A 15,126-nucleotide genomic window follows, 5' to 3' on the forward strand; every position below is an offset into this window, starting at 1 on the left:
ATTTCGGAGATGTTTTATATTCAGAGATTTGGTCTTGTCATGCACTCACTCATCTTGTATTCATCATCACAAAAAGCCTTGAATAATAAGAAGCCTCTAACAAGCTCGGCCTTGCGTTTCCATGAAGAGAATGAAATCATGTTTATCTAATGAGGGCCGTGATCTTGTACCATCTGTAGACTAATCTCTTAACATTAAAGACAATTTTGGCACTGGAGTGAACATACACACATAAGAAACACAACAGCTTCAGAATTTCTTCAGACAGTTACACCAAACAGAGTTATTTACAGTAAATAACATTCGTTTGCTCATCGCTTAAATACATGAGACAAGTCAGATCAAGTTCATGCACATTTTAAGATTCAGATGCTGGTCTGAAGGTCTCCGTTGAGCAGCGCGGCGTTGTGCGTTTCGGACATGACGTCGTTGACCATTCGAGTCCTGTCCTGACGACTGTCGCTGCGCTCAATCTCGTCCAAGCCCCCGACTCGTTTAAGACACAGGACGTTTTGGAAGCTCTTCTTGAAGTTGTCCGACAAGAAGGCGTAGAGGATGGGGTTGGCGCAGCTGTTGGCGTAACCCAGCACCACCACAAAGTCAAAGGTGCTCTTCAGCACAGGTGTGGTGGGAACGGTTCCGGTCACTGAGGTCACGTTGAATACGTAGAAAGGTAGCCAGCATAAGACGAACACCACCACTACGATAGACACCATACGGGTGACTTTCCGCTCAGAGCGCTTTCGTTTGGTGGAGCCGACTCGCATGCCGGAGGATTTCACCTTTATGACGATGAGCAGGTAGCACATGGAGATGACTATCAGTGGAAAGAAAAACCCCATGAAGAAGGTGTAGAAGATGAAAGCGGTGTAGTAGGTGTTCTGTGGTTCCGGCCACAACATGGTACACGTCCTTGCCTCATTCTTTTTAATGTTCACACCGCTGTAGATCATAATCGGTAGGTTGACCAGCAGAGAAACGCCCCACATGGCCAGGCTGATGGTTTTGGCCATGCGCGGCTTTCGCCATTTGGTGGATTTGATCGGATGCACCACGGCCAAGTATCGATCGAAGCTCATGACCGTCAGAAAGAAGATGCTGGTGAACTGGTTCATGGAGTCCACGGTTAGGACGATGCGGCATATCGCCGATCCAAAGGGCCAGTGGAGCAGCGAGAGCTGAATGGCGATGAAAGGCAAGCTCAACATGCACAGGACATCCGCCACGGCCAGGTTCAGAATGTAGATGTTCGTGACGGTCTTCATCTTGGCGTAGCGGAGGATGACGTAAATGACCAGGGCGTTCCCACAGAGCCCCACCGCGCAGACGACGAAGTACACGAACGTGATGACCACAGAACTGGTTTGGTCAAATCCATGGTGGGTGCTATTGTGAGGGTAAACCTCCAGACCAAAGTCAGACTCGTTTCCGGGGAAGAAACTATCATTGAGCAGGCGGTCAGGGAGGGACATGTTGGAATTGGGCATAAACGTCCATTTCGTGTCCATTTTGGCAGTGTTTGGCAGTGTTTATTCACTGGGGAAACCTGTGTGCGTTTATAAAAACAAGAGATGTGAGTTAACAGCCAAGCTCATCGTTTGGAAAATGTCACACCTAGATCTGCCTTTTCTATCTTGAATAACAGTAAACCCAAATCCAAACAAATTCTGCCAGTTTACACATAGTCTTGTAGACTTTTGTGCATATATTAACAGTGGACCGTAGCCCTTATTTCCACATTAGAATGAACTGATTGATTTTTCCGTATACTTCTGCCATATGTACATTAACTGACAGTCACCACTGATAAGCTACTACTACATATATTGTAGAAACGTATTGTAATTACATTTTAAAAACTTTATATTTCTTCCTTGAATTCTTAGAATCTATATTAGTCTTTTCACTTCATGCATTTGAGATAAATATAAGATGCGGCCAACCGTAAATGGTTTACCTGCCCCAAACGGGTTTAGGACAGCGTACTAACGTTTGGATGCAAACATGGATAAGACACATGGATGGAGCAACCATGAATCTCAAAAAAAGCATGTGATAATAAATGTGAATTCTAATATTTTGGCATATTGAGAGAACAGCAGACTGGATTTATACACATGCAAATAAAAGCAATATGCAAAACACATTTATGTGGCCAAGTGAAAATGCACAAAGTGACTAAATGTAAACAGCCTTTTTATCAAAAATGATTATGGATCAAAAGACAAACCCTAATGCAATTTTAAGGTCACATGCTGCTAGATTGTCAAAACTGCTTACAGGTTTGATCTGCAACTTTGGGTAAACAAGGACTTTACCGTTCTTGCACCGCATTGACTTCAGCCCTAGCAAACATTGGTTTAATTGATCTTTTCCGAGCAAACAGCAGAACTATTTGATCTACAGATCCTCTAACAAATGATGCAGACTTATTTTTGCTTCACAGCTCATCCAAGGCTCAGCTGAACGAGTGAATGCATATAAAAGTGAAGTACTGCAGTGCTGTTAGATCAGAGATCCATCCAAATCGTGTCTGTCTTCATCCCACACATTATCACAGCATCTTAAACTGAGAAAGCACAGCACTACAGAAACCCAGCTGAGATCAAATCATAGTTTCCTTCACTTAAACAGACTCAGACTCTCTAATTTAGCAATTAAATAGACTATTCTCTTTCCTCATTCTACAGTGGCTATCATATGATTTTCAACACGTAAACGACATATATGACAAAATGCCAAATATGAATCAAAATAATTTTGACATTAGCTAAAACAGTCCCCTATACGACTTGTCTTAACAATTTTACCTAAAAACGACTAATAACAATTCGTAGAATTACTAGCGTTCACTTTTTATTAACAAATAAAAAAGTTAAATAATAAATAATATGTTGGCAGCTGCATGCCATGCGAATTATTAAGCTGTAAAATAATAATAAATAATTAAATACAAATAAAAAAGACTATTTTAAACCCTGCACGGATGCATTTCAATTGAATTATTTACCTGTAGTTTTCGGACACCTTTGAAGATCCATTCCTGGAATATAACAGCTTCACATGCTTCCACTGAGCACAATAATATCACCGCAAAACTGTTCGAGCAAGTGCGAAATCCGCCTCAGAATAAACGACTCTCGGACTTGACGCCTCCTGATAAGCTCGCGCGCGTCCGTTCGTGCGTCAGGACACCGGCAGTTCGCCTCAGATAACAAGCGATCGTTATTTCTGTGGGAAATAAACTAAAGCATCCCGCGTGCAGATGGAGCTGCTGATCCACCGAGCGCGCGCGCTTCCAGCCCTCCTTGATATACCGTGCGCCGCGGACGAGGTGCATTAATCTCGACGACGTGGAAGGCTATATTCAGTTGTTTTTTGCTGTGTGGTCTTGATAAGGATACGGGAATATGACAGGGGTCAAAATAATTATTTATACGAATCCCTTACCCCCCAAAAAAGATGTTTAAAATTAGATTGGATTAAAATAAATGCACGTGGGAAATAAATTCAGAGACTTTAAATGAGTCATATCATGAGAAATCATATCTTCCCATACTGTGAACTCGAAACTTGCACCATTAAGCTGTAAAACGGACACCTTAAGCTCTATAAAACGGGGAAACAAGCTATTTTCTTTGAATGTGCACGCGCAACTTTTGTTCCATTAGCCGCTGTTGGTAAATAGCTACATAAATAACAAAGTGCAGTAAATGGTAAAACTACTTTTGAGCCATTTCCGCAGTATGTTTCTTATAATGAATCCCAGATAGCTAAGGGTACGTCTGCAATATGTCTGATAGACGTCTATAAGATGTCAGTTTTACATGCATTCTAAATCATCTTAAAGACATCTTCTAATCATCTATTTGACATCTGCATAGGAAACGTCATATAGACATATTGCAGATGAGCAAACACTAAAAAAAAAAATAGCATATGTCTTACTGATGTAAATGCAGACATCAAATAGACGTCTCTGATATGTATGTGCGCTATCAGGGAATTAAAATGAATGAAAACAAATGCCAGTTTGCAGTATCAAGCAGCATAACTTACTGTTTTTGCACAGATAATAACTGTAAGGGAATGAGACGGAAGCCTTGCACATTCAAGGTACAAATTGCTTCCGCCCTTACCTCAAAAATGTGAAAACTGAGATTAGTTATAGTATCTTCTGCTTTAACAGAACTGAAATCCTTCATCCTAACAGAAGAGAAATGGTGAACACACCAGTGGGCCTTCACCTCTGACAGCACTTACTCAACAAGAGCAGAAACTGAGAATATATGGGGTTAAAGGTCAATGGCAATGACGATAAACAGACGCAACTTGACTAAAATAATATATTTGTTAATATAGTTATATATACTTTTGATACGTGGTGGAAATAGTGAGCCATTTATTTTCTAAACATCGGGTACTAACTTGTTTGGAAACTCTGACCAAATGGATATTTGCACTGTTTTAAATCAAGAAAAGGGGGACAAAGAGGAAATCCATTGTTCTCAAGCTGACGGAATAAAAGCAATGGGAAATCTGATTGTTGTTAAGATGGTGTGTGGTTGAAAGAGAGAGGATTGTGCATTAGTAATAAGATGCAAAGCATTTCTGTGTTTCTTTAACTTTGGGCACTTTTATGTCCCAGTTGCTGACTTTTGTTAACGGTTTTTATTTTTGCTATATGAAGGTTTTATTAAAACCGTCTTGGAAACGTTTTATCATGCCTGCACCATTAATGTTTTACAATTACATTAATGTATATATTTGGTTGTTTTAAGCTTATCCCAGACAAAGACTGAAATGTGAATCTGAAATGTGAACATGTAAATATCTATAAAATCATTATGTATATATTTACCATAAAAATCCATCATTTTTGTGCATCATATTTTAATTATATTTTGTCAAATTATTTACATAGGATGAAAATATTAGTAGTTTGTATTTAGGATACATAAAATGCTAGAAAAAAAAAATGCTATCAAACACACCCTTTGAGATGGCAAAACTCTCCAAAAAACTGAATAAACTAGACTATAAAGAGTAGAAAAACAATTTGAAAGCAGTGCAGCGGTATATAAGGTTACAAATAGAAGATGAATGCAAAATGAGACATTTTGTTAAATCAATGTTACCACATTATTAATATTTTTTTTCTTTAAACTGTATATGGCTGTCTTGAATAAGTACCTCAGGAGACTAACCTATTCGTTTTATCACTGAAATACATTATAGGCCTGCACTGGACACGTGACGCCCAAGGGCCCAATTAAAAGCCTTTGTCAGTGTAGGCACAGTGATAACTACTGATAATACATGATTATAATCAGACAGCTAAGCTAGGAGTTTAAAAGGATGTTTTCTAAGGTGCAAAGGTTGGGAACAAGAAATGAAATCAGACAAGTGAAAAGTGAACTAGTGGAAGGTTTTGTTGTTAACTAGAGTATGTCGAAATTTTAACTTATATATATATAAAGGCAGGGTTAAAATGAAATGTTTTGGACAAGTACGACACAAAAACACAGAACCAAGACTGTGAATTAAAGTATATATATATATATATATGTATACAGTACAGGTCAAAAGTTTGGAAACATTACTATTTTTAATGTTTTTTGAAAGAAGTCTCTTCTGCTCATCAAGCCTGCATCATTTTTGATCAAAAATACAGAAAAAAACAGTAATATTGTGAAGTATTATTACAACTTAAAATAATAGTTTTCTATTTGAATATACTTTAAAAAATAATTTATTCCTGTGATGCAAAGCTGAATTTTCAGCATCAGTACTCCAGCCTTCAGTGTCACATGTAACATCCAGTCTATCACATGATCATTTAGAAATCATTCTAATATTCTGATTTATTATGAGTGTTGGAAACAGTTCTGCTGTCTAATATATTTGATGAATAAAAGGTTAAAAAGAACTGCATTTATTTATTAAAAAAAAAAAGTTCTAATAATATATATTCTAATAATATATTTTCTTTACTATCACTTTTTATCAATTTAACACATCCTTGCTGAATAAAAGTATTGATTTTATTTAAAAAAAGTAAGAAAAAAAAATTACTGACCCCAAATTACTGACCAGTAGTGTATATTGTTATTACAAAATATTTATATTTTAAAAACATAGCTTCTTTTTTTTTTTTTTTTACTTTTTATCAAAGTATCCTAAAAAAGTATCACATGTTCTGAAAAAATATTAAGCAGCAGAACTGTTTCCAACTCTGATAATGAATCATCATATTAGAATGATTTCTAAAGGATCATGTGATAATGATCCTAAAAATTCAGCTTGCATCACAGAAATAAATGATAATTTAAAGTATAATAAATTTAAAAAAAACAATTATTTTAAATTGTAATAATATATCACAATATTACATTTTTTTCTGTATTTTTGATCAAATAAATGCAGGCTTGATGAGCAGAAGAAACTTCTTTCAAAAACATTAAAAATAGTAATGTTTCCAAACTTTTGACCTGTACTGTATATTAGCGTATATTATAGTATATATTATATATAAAGTTATATTTTGCTTGATGCTTATTCTGAATTAGTAATTTTCTATTCATAGTTGTTTATGACATAACATACATGCTGCCTTTCGTTGAGAGTAATGAGGGACGTGATCCCATAACCTCCTGAGAGATGTCTTTTAAAATTGTTTCGGTACATAAAGTGTGTGAGAGCCATTGCTAACCTTCTAAATTTATATATAAATATTATTATTATTTTTTTTTTTGGAAGATTTGATGATCTTGGATTGCTTCTGTTTTATGTCAGAGGTATAATTTTTTGACAATCGTCAGGAAAACGTATTCATCATGGAGCCATGGGATACTCTTCTTCTACATTTGTTCATGGGAATGAAGTATTTTAAGTGTTCTCATCTAAGCATGCTGTCTCCCACCAAGTCCTGTCTTATACATTTATGCACGTTTATTTATTTATTTTTAACAGGAAGACTGGCAACAGTGGTCATTTTTAGGAAAAGTGCATGCATATACATGCATACATGTGTGTTTGTACCCTTGTTTTGATGAGAAAAGTTTTATGCTACCAGGTTTCCCTTTAGTCATGAATACTGAGTAAGGAAAGGTATGTTATAGGCTTGTATTGCACCTCGGCTGCCTATAAAACTGCAGCAAAAACAACACGTTTATAACATTTGGGCCAGATGTGAGGCAAAGAGGTTCTGAGGACCTTTTTCTCAATGCATTTCTCAGTTACCAACTTCATGGTTTTCTCTGCAAGTGGTTATACATTTATACATTTTAAAGCAGAAACAACTCATTCTGGATGCATTTTTGTTTCTCTGAACATTTAATCTGAAAATGTGCTCCTTTGACAGCATCAACGTGCTCAAAGTTTCATAAACGTTTAAATAATTCAGTCTACTTACTTGAACAAAGAGAATTACACACTCTGTTGTTAGCTCTGAATTTTAATGTTTATGAGCAATGATGATTTACATCTGTAGAAAGTGAAAAAATTATATTTTTTGATGATTACATGCAAGTGTTCCATACATGCAATAAAGTAAAATATTGGCATAAACCATAAACATTGGCAAAATACTGTGATACGCTGAAAATAAGGGTAAATTGTTAATTTCTAATCATAAGTTCAGAATATATTACAAAGCATAATTACTTATAGTTTCTTGGTGTGCCATCCTGTCAAACCAAATAAAGAAATTTATATATATATCAAATAATAAAAATATACATTACCCTGTGTAGATATTGTATATATAATTAATAACACATGTTCATTTAAACCAGTGTTGCCCATTAACATCTAATTTATCAAATTCACAACCACATTCTTTTTTCATGTGTCATTCGGCAACAGTCACACAAAAGTCCTCAAATATTTGGTCCAAGCTGGATGCCATGACAACCATGACATCATCCTGAAGTCCACAATCAGTTTGACAGCGATTGTACAGGAGAGCAGAAATGGCATAATCATCCTTACAACACGGCCCTTCCTTTTGCATGGAAAGCAAGTGACTTTGCTTTTGTGGTAAAAGCACTTTGCTGCAGCATAAGGTGAGTTATTGACTTCCGCTCATCACTTATTATGATGACTCAGTCTGCTCATGTCTTTTTCTCTATTGCATAGAAGCAAAAGCAATCTCAAAGACTCATAATTTGAAGTGTACTAGAAAAATGTGGCAAGCAAAGAGTGATTGTTTACAAAGTGGGAATGCATTGCAACACGAACCCTTCTAAATATTTACATATAAACAGAGACGTACTAAGCTAGCATGCTTTGTACGTTGGTGTCGTGCAAGACAAAGCCCTCGGTGTCTCTGTCAAAGTGTGTCGGGGAGCTCTTGTGAGGGCAGAGGAGGGCGTGGAAATGCCTTCGAAATGTTTCCGACAGACATGCGTACAGTATTGGATTGGCGCAGCTCCACGAGTACGACAGCAGCACCACAAACTCAAAGCCACGCGTGAAATCGAGCACCGGGTCTATCCGGTGCAGAGAGCAAAAGTTGAAGACGTAGAACGGCAGCCAGCAGATGCAAACACCAAAACTACCGCCACCACCATCTTGGTTACCTGTGTCTCAAACCTGTGGCTTTCCATTGAAGGAGACGTCTGCTGTCTGGCGTTTCTCAGAGTCACTAGAAGTGCCGTGTAAAACACGATCATTATGGTGAACGGCAAGGCGAAGCCCAGTACGAATGTGTAGCTAAGAAAAGCCAACCACCAGGAGTCCGATGCAATATGAGGGTCAATGGTGCACAAACCGTAGGTGGTGGAAAAGTGAATAGCCATCGGAAGCACTGGAAACAGAGAGATGAACCACATTAATGTGGCGATGATCTTCGCCCGTCGAGGCGTCCGCCAGCGAGCGAAGCGCAGCGGGTCTACCAGAGCCATATAACGATCAACACTCATCACCGTTAAGCAGAACACGCTTGTGAACTGATTGATGCCGTCCAGAACCATAACCAGCTTACAAACGGCTTCTCCGAAGATCCACTGGTCCTGGAAGTTTTGGATGGCGATGAACGGGAGTCCCACCATGAAGAGGCCATCCGCCAAAGCCAAGTTGAAAATGTAGACGGTGGTCGCCGAAGACATTTTGTCCAGTTTCAGAATGGTGACGATGACCAGCGAGTTCCCGGCCAATCCCACAATGCACACGGCCAGGTACAAGACGGCCATGGTGACGCTGAAAGCATCGAAGTCCTCCCGGATGTAGATGTTGTTTATCGCAGCGCTGTCCAGATCTAGAATCGAAACGTTGTCGTAAAACATTCCCAAAGGTTTCGCAGTTTCCATTTCTGGTCAACTTCTCTTAGATCTTGGTGAAATGTCAAGAAATGGTTTGTAGTTCTTGCAGAAGTAGTTCAAATGTGTTAGATTTTGCCCAAATTTCTGGTCAAAAATGGTTTGTAGTCCTTGGAAATGACGTTTGAATGCATTAGAGCTTGCTTAAAATGTCAAAAATGGTTGGTAGTCCTTGCAGGAGATGTTCAAAAGTATTAGAGCTGAATGAATTTTGGATTGATTAGAGTTTGATTAATGTTTGGTAGTTGTTTGGTAGTCATTGTTGGTAGTCCTTGCAGGAGATGTTCAAAAGTATTAGTTGCAGGAGAAGTTCAAAAGTATTAGAACTTGCGAAAAGTTTTGGAAAACAATAATGTGTAGTCCTTGCAGAAATTCAAACTTATTAGAAATTGGCAAGATTTCTGGAAGAAAATAGTTGGTAGTCCTTGCAGAAGTTGCAGAAATGTATTGGTCAGAAACGCTTGTAGTTTATAGTCCTTGCAGGAGAAGATCAAGAGTATCAGATCTTGCCTTAAATTTGTTCTTGATCTCCACAGGTTTGCATCCACCTTGTCCTCGAAGCTGGTTTATTTTCCCATCTCAAGAACGTCCCCCGGTTGGTCTTTGAAGAAATTTTACCATAAGCTTAGAGAAAAAACAAGCTTCACCCAAAAAACGGTTGTTAGGATATTTGTTGAAAGATCTAGACTCCAAAGCAGAAATCTATTGGGTGTTTGACTCTCCTAGTGAGATCTTATATATCCCCCCTGCAGTGTCCAGTGTGTGTGTGTGTGTGTGTGTGTGTCTAAAGTCATCCGTTGACTCTGATAAGCTGCGCCGGCTCGTTCCAATCCGCTGTTATGAGGTTTCCAGGGTGCCATCTGTTACAATACTTTTGTTTTCATAACTAAACACCCTCGTCAGAAGGTCCATCCAGCCTCTTTCTTTCACACTCCCTTGCTCACATTTTCCTCCTTCTCTCCACCCCTCTGTGTCCTCCCTTTCCTCGCAGTTCAGTGGGGGGTCAATCTGAGCCGATCAACCCCCAACTTCCCCTCTGGGCCACCCACTTTCCAAATACGTCCCCAAAGGATGAGTGATGAGTCTGGCCTGTCTCCCTCTGCTTGTTCTAATGTGCTGCGTCCCCCCCTTCACTGTTTATATTTCTCTCTGATTGTCTTTGTTTGTTGGTCAGTGGATCATTTATCACGCGCAAGGCCTCGGTGGGTGGAAACGATCGCAGATAGAAGGGCAAGAGTAATGAGCGATCACCTTAGTCCTGTTCCTCCTCGGACACGCATAGTTGGAATGCCGCAATTCTCACAGTGAACTTCCCAGGATTACAGCAGCTGAGGGAGGTAATGCTTATCTCACCTCAGTGACAAACACAGTTTTCGTAGTAGATTTGTTGTTATGCAATAAGCAGAATGTTTTGGAGATCACTCCTCTCCCAATTCCATGAAATCATTCCTAGAATTTGGAACGATCCATTGGAGTGTTACTGTAAACTTGGAAATGCTTTGTAGGCTGAGCTCATTTAGAGGTTTTAAAATGCCTCTTGTCACTTGAAGACAGGTATCCAGTCCTCTCTAATAAATCTAGACGGCCGGCATTTGGTTTCACTGTTCTGGGCTGGAGTTTTCTTGTAGCTCTTAACAAGGAACATACCGGTTTACGTTGTAGTTTCTAAGAATTGTAACTGCTTGGAAAAGAAGAGCTAGGATAAACCTTTGCTCCAGAAACACGTTCCTGGTCTTGTCTGTGCATCTCTTTATTTCTTCGTCTTTCAAGTTTTTGTTGCATGTGTGTTTTTTCTTAATAGTTCCATTGTTTCTGTTTTTCAGGCACTACTGAAATGACTCCACTTTTATCTCTTAAACTGAATTACAAATCCCAAATGCACATAAAATTCAGCGATGCTTCTATTTGTTATGTTGCATTTTGACACATCTGTTGTTGACATTCTGTAACCTGATGAGAAATCCAGTATAATCTATTCATGCATTAATAAAAAAAATAATACAGAAATCATGTTCTGTGTGCTGGAAGTCATTTTTATATATCAATTTGTGGTCCCCTGTTATTTCAAAAACATCAAATCCTCTTTCAGAACTTGTCTGATCCTTCCATTCTGTTCTTAAAGATGTAAATACATGAGAAGTTCACGAGGTTAGTGAATCATGAAAGAAGCAAAAAATCTGCTCACCATAAAAGAGACAAGAAGCAGTGCAGGATGCTTAACCAAACATTTCCAAGACAGCTGCCGTTATCAAACAAGAAATTAGATCAAATAAATGAGAAAAGAGATTAGAGATAAAAGGAGAGTTATGACTGATAAGCAAATACAAAGGAGCTAACGCACACGCATGCGAAAAATGAAAAGATTAAGGACTAGAGATAGGAAAAGGTTGATTAGAGAAATACTGCGAAATGAAAAGTATTAAATTTCATAATTCATTCATGGGATTGGGATATGATTTAAAAGGGGCTCAAACTCGGGTCACTTGAATATAAAGCAGTGTGAAAGTATCAGAGCGCATGCAATGTTTCCAGAATAACATACTCAGGGGCACAGAATGTTTTTATTTTTCCTTCTCTAATCCACGAGTTCACAATAATACTCAGCTGTAAAACTTTTAAGATCTTAGGTCATTTGTAAACGTCATGCGCTATGAACCAATAGGAGCTCGTGGGAGGCGGGACTTCGGCTGTAACACAGACACGTGTACACAGGGAAGCAGGAAGTGAAGCTGTTCTGTCGGTGCTGTAAACAGTAAGTACTATTCAATAATAAGCAGAGTATTCTAAGGCAGTGAAATGAATGAAAACAAGCCCAGAAACCACAAAACTGTTATCGACTCGTTTAACATGTGTTTTTGAAATACTGAGCTATTTAAACGCAAGAGCAGATAAACTTTACCAGAGCTTTTTAGTCTATGTGGTTTCATCAAATAGCGCCGCATTTAAATTATTATGTCACTTGAGAGATTGTTTTAACATTCATAAGATGAAGAAACTGCAGTGTTAGTTAAAAATGTGTATTTGATTCATTGATAATGATAACAGCTGTTGCACTCACTCAACCGTCAGTAGATACATTGTAGCACGAATATGGCAGAGATTAAACAATAATTATAAACTGTATCAGTTAATTGCCATTAATTCTACATGTAAATAAACATTATGGTTTAAATGGGCAGTAATTATAAACTATATCTGTTAAGCTTGCATTTAACTGTACTTGTAAATAAACATAATGGTATGTAAATGTGCTTGTTTTAATCAGCAGAGCAGCAGTGTTTGCAGATATCCTGGATAAACAGGATTTGGTTCACACACCCGTCTGTGGGAGGAATAAACTGCGTCCTCCGTCTCTGTGTGTTTGATTTGACCGGGCATCATGATTGCAGGCGTCAGTCCTGTGCTTCAGGCCCTGCTGGGGACCCTGTTCACCTGGGGCCTCACCGCAGCTGGAGCCGCTCTCGTCTTCGTCTTCTCCAGCGGACAGGTGAGACGGGTTAAAAATCACAATCTGGACTCATGCAGAGAGAAGCTTAAAGGGATAGTTCAAAGGAAAAAATTCTGTCACCATATGCTTGACATAGAAGATATTACGAAGAATGATATCTTGTATAGCCATGTAAGTTAAAGGAATAGTTGCTGGTACCCATTGACCTCCATAGTATTTTTCTTTTTCCAAACTATGAAAGCCAATGGCTGCCAGAAGCGCTTTTGTTACCTGCATTCTTCAAATTATCTTCTATTGTGTTCAGCAGAAGGGAACAGGTTTGGAACATGAGAGTGATTAAATGATGACTTTATTAATTTTTGGGTGAACTTTCCCTTTAACGAGGACATTTTAAAACATATTTATGCAAGTAAAATGAGTTTGGCACAACATTAGGGTGAATAAATGATGAAAATATACTTTTTTATTATTATTTTTTTTTTATTTTAGTTCAGTTTTTTTTAAATTTGAAATTTTTAATTTACATTTTTATAAGAGTCAAGGTGAATGAAACTAATAATGTGACGATTTGAGTGTTTTACTGTAATTTTAACAGTAAACTCCGAAGTTAAAAATCTGTTAATTGGTTAACAGTAAGTTCACTTACTATATACAGTAAAATGTGATCTAACAGGACATTTCATATACTTTTACAGTAAAATACTCTTAAATGTACAGTTTTTGGAAGTGAAAAAGAGCAAGTCATCTTACAATTAACAGTAAAAATCTGTAAATCAACATTCCCAGAATTTTCTTTTTGAAATAACGATGCCTTTTCTTGTTTTTTTTTTTATTTAATTTTTTATTTTAAAATGTCTTTTTTATATCATTTATGTACTTCAGGGTTTTATATAACATGTTAATGTTTATTGCATTTATATAGAGTTGCTTGTTTCACTTGGTTGGTATATTAACATTATATTAGTTAATGAAATGTACGATTTTTACTGTAAATTTAAGTTCAATCTGTAAAACCGAAAATGATATATTACCATTATATTAGTGCTGTCAAATGATTAATCGCATCCAAAATAAAAGTTTTTGTTTACATAATATATATGTGTACTGTGTATATATTCATGCCGCATATATTTTGAAAATATGTACATGTATATATTTATATTCATGTAAATATTTAATATATAAACATAACATATTTTTCTTAAATATATACATGCATGTGTGTGTATTAATAAATATGCATAATAAATATACACAGTACACACATATATTATGTAAACAAAAACTTTTATTTTGGATGCGATTAATCGTTTGACAGCACTACAGGATATTAGTTAATAAAATGTAAAATTTTTACTGTAAAATCTGTAAAACCTAAAATGTTTGTATTTTAGCAACCACAGCTTTCTCTCTCTTTTTGTGCCATTAATTTTTCTTTTATTGTTATAATTTTACAGAAGCGGGTCTTGGATGGCAGTCTGGGATTTGCCGCAGGGGTAAGAAACCCTCAACCCTAATTTTTTTCATTTACTTCTTTGCTCTATGTGTCTATCGTTTCTTCCCCTTTAGCCGTGTGTTCGCATCACATCTCTTTTTTTCTTTGCACAATGAAATTAATTCGTTGAGGGCGAGCAGGAGCACGTAATGCACTTTGTTGTTGGGGAAAACTCTCACTAAGTCGTGGAAAAGAATTATGTTTTTTTTACTGTGACCCAGAATTAATTACAGCGTCCTGTTTTGATTATCTGCAATATTTGAATGCGACATCAGGTTTGCTGAATTCTTATCAAACGTTCAGAAACAACACTTCACCTCTTGTGAAGGATCCTGAAAAACGTCCTTGCATCGAAGATGGAAAAATATAATTTCCATGACATTAAATATGCATGCTTTGTAGATTGGATTTGAAAATCCAGTAAGCTAATAAATAGTATAAATGTTTTTTTTCTGCCCTCATGTTCTAGACGTTTGAGTCATTACCAGTCGCACATAACGAGCACATGTATAATGATACTCAGTCTTTGGCTTCTAGTGTAGTTTCATTGCTCTGCTCGAGTTACAGAGACTGTTTCAGCCTCTAAATATGATTGCACTTGAAGACAGTTTGTCTTTTAAAGAACATATTGATCTACGAAAGTGGATAAGAAATTATTATATATATATATTTTTTGTCGCTAATTAGAAACAAATTGCTCCTACTTTTCTAGTTATTATATACAGATATGCTGGTGTTTGTTCCATGTTGTTTACCGTGTTGTGATTAAAGTAATTACTCAGTGTAACTCAGTGTAGTCTGTATGCAGAGGTTAAATGGCTCAGTTTCATTGGTTCAACTTTGTTTGTAAAGTACTAATCAGT

General features: G+C 37.1%; 3 protein-coding genes across 3 annotated transcripts in view; 1 reads left to right on the plus strand and 2 right to left on the minus strand.

Moving 5' to 3' along the window:
* sstr2a (somatostatin receptor 2a) lies at nucleotides 1-3,300 on the minus strand. The gene is made up of 2 exons (XM_042767083.1): nucleotides 3,011-3,300; nucleotides 1-1,546 (listed from the first exon to the last, which is right to left on the minus strand). Exon 2 carries the CDS (start codon nucleotides 1,506-1,508, stop codon nucleotides 366-368), a length of 1,143 nt encoding a protein of 380 aa, XP_042623017.1. The 5' UTR covers nucleotides 1,509-1,546; nucleotides 3,011-3,300; the 3' UTR covers nucleotides 1-365.
* A 3,353-nt stretch (nucleotides 3,301-6,653) lies between these two features.
* Nucleotides 6,654-9,516, minus strand: LOC109049733 (somatostatin receptor type 2). Its single transcript, XM_019067393.2, is given in 2 exon segments — nucleotides 6,654-8,546; nucleotides 8,549-9,516. Coding segments are annotated over 2 exon segments (1,035 nt in total). The 5' UTR covers nucleotides 9,312-9,516; the 3' UTR covers nucleotides 6,654-8,274.
* Nucleotides 9,517-12,003: 2,487 nt separating this feature from the next.
* Nucleotides 12,004-15,126, plus strand: part of LOC109049734 (solute carrier family 39, member 11) — a 117,083-nt gene continuing 113,960 nt past the window's right edge. Inside the window, exons 1-3 of the mRNA XM_042767085.1 lie at nucleotides 12,004-12,072; nucleotides 12,589-12,807; nucleotides 14,226-14,264. Of these exons, the coding sequence (XP_042623019.1) occupies nucleotides 12,700-12,807; nucleotides 14,226-14,264 (147 nt within the window). The 5' untranslated portion in view covers nucleotides 12,004-12,072; nucleotides 12,589-12,699. The remainder of the gene's footprint in view (nucleotides 12,073-12,588; nucleotides 12,808-14,225; nucleotides 14,265-15,126) is intronic.

This window comes from Cyprinus carpio, chromosome A12, assembly GCF_018340385.1.
Source record: "Cyprinus carpio isolate SPL01 chromosome A12, ASM1834038v1, whole genome shotgun sequence".
Lineage (NCBI taxonomy): Eukaryota > Metazoa > Chordata > Actinopteri > Cypriniformes > Cyprinidae > Cyprinus > Cyprinus carpio.

Coding starts and splice junctions, on each gene's coding strand:
- sstr2a (XM_042767083.1), bottom strand. CDS start 1,508: ATGGACACGAAATGGACGTTTATGCCCAATTCCAACATGTCCCTCCCT.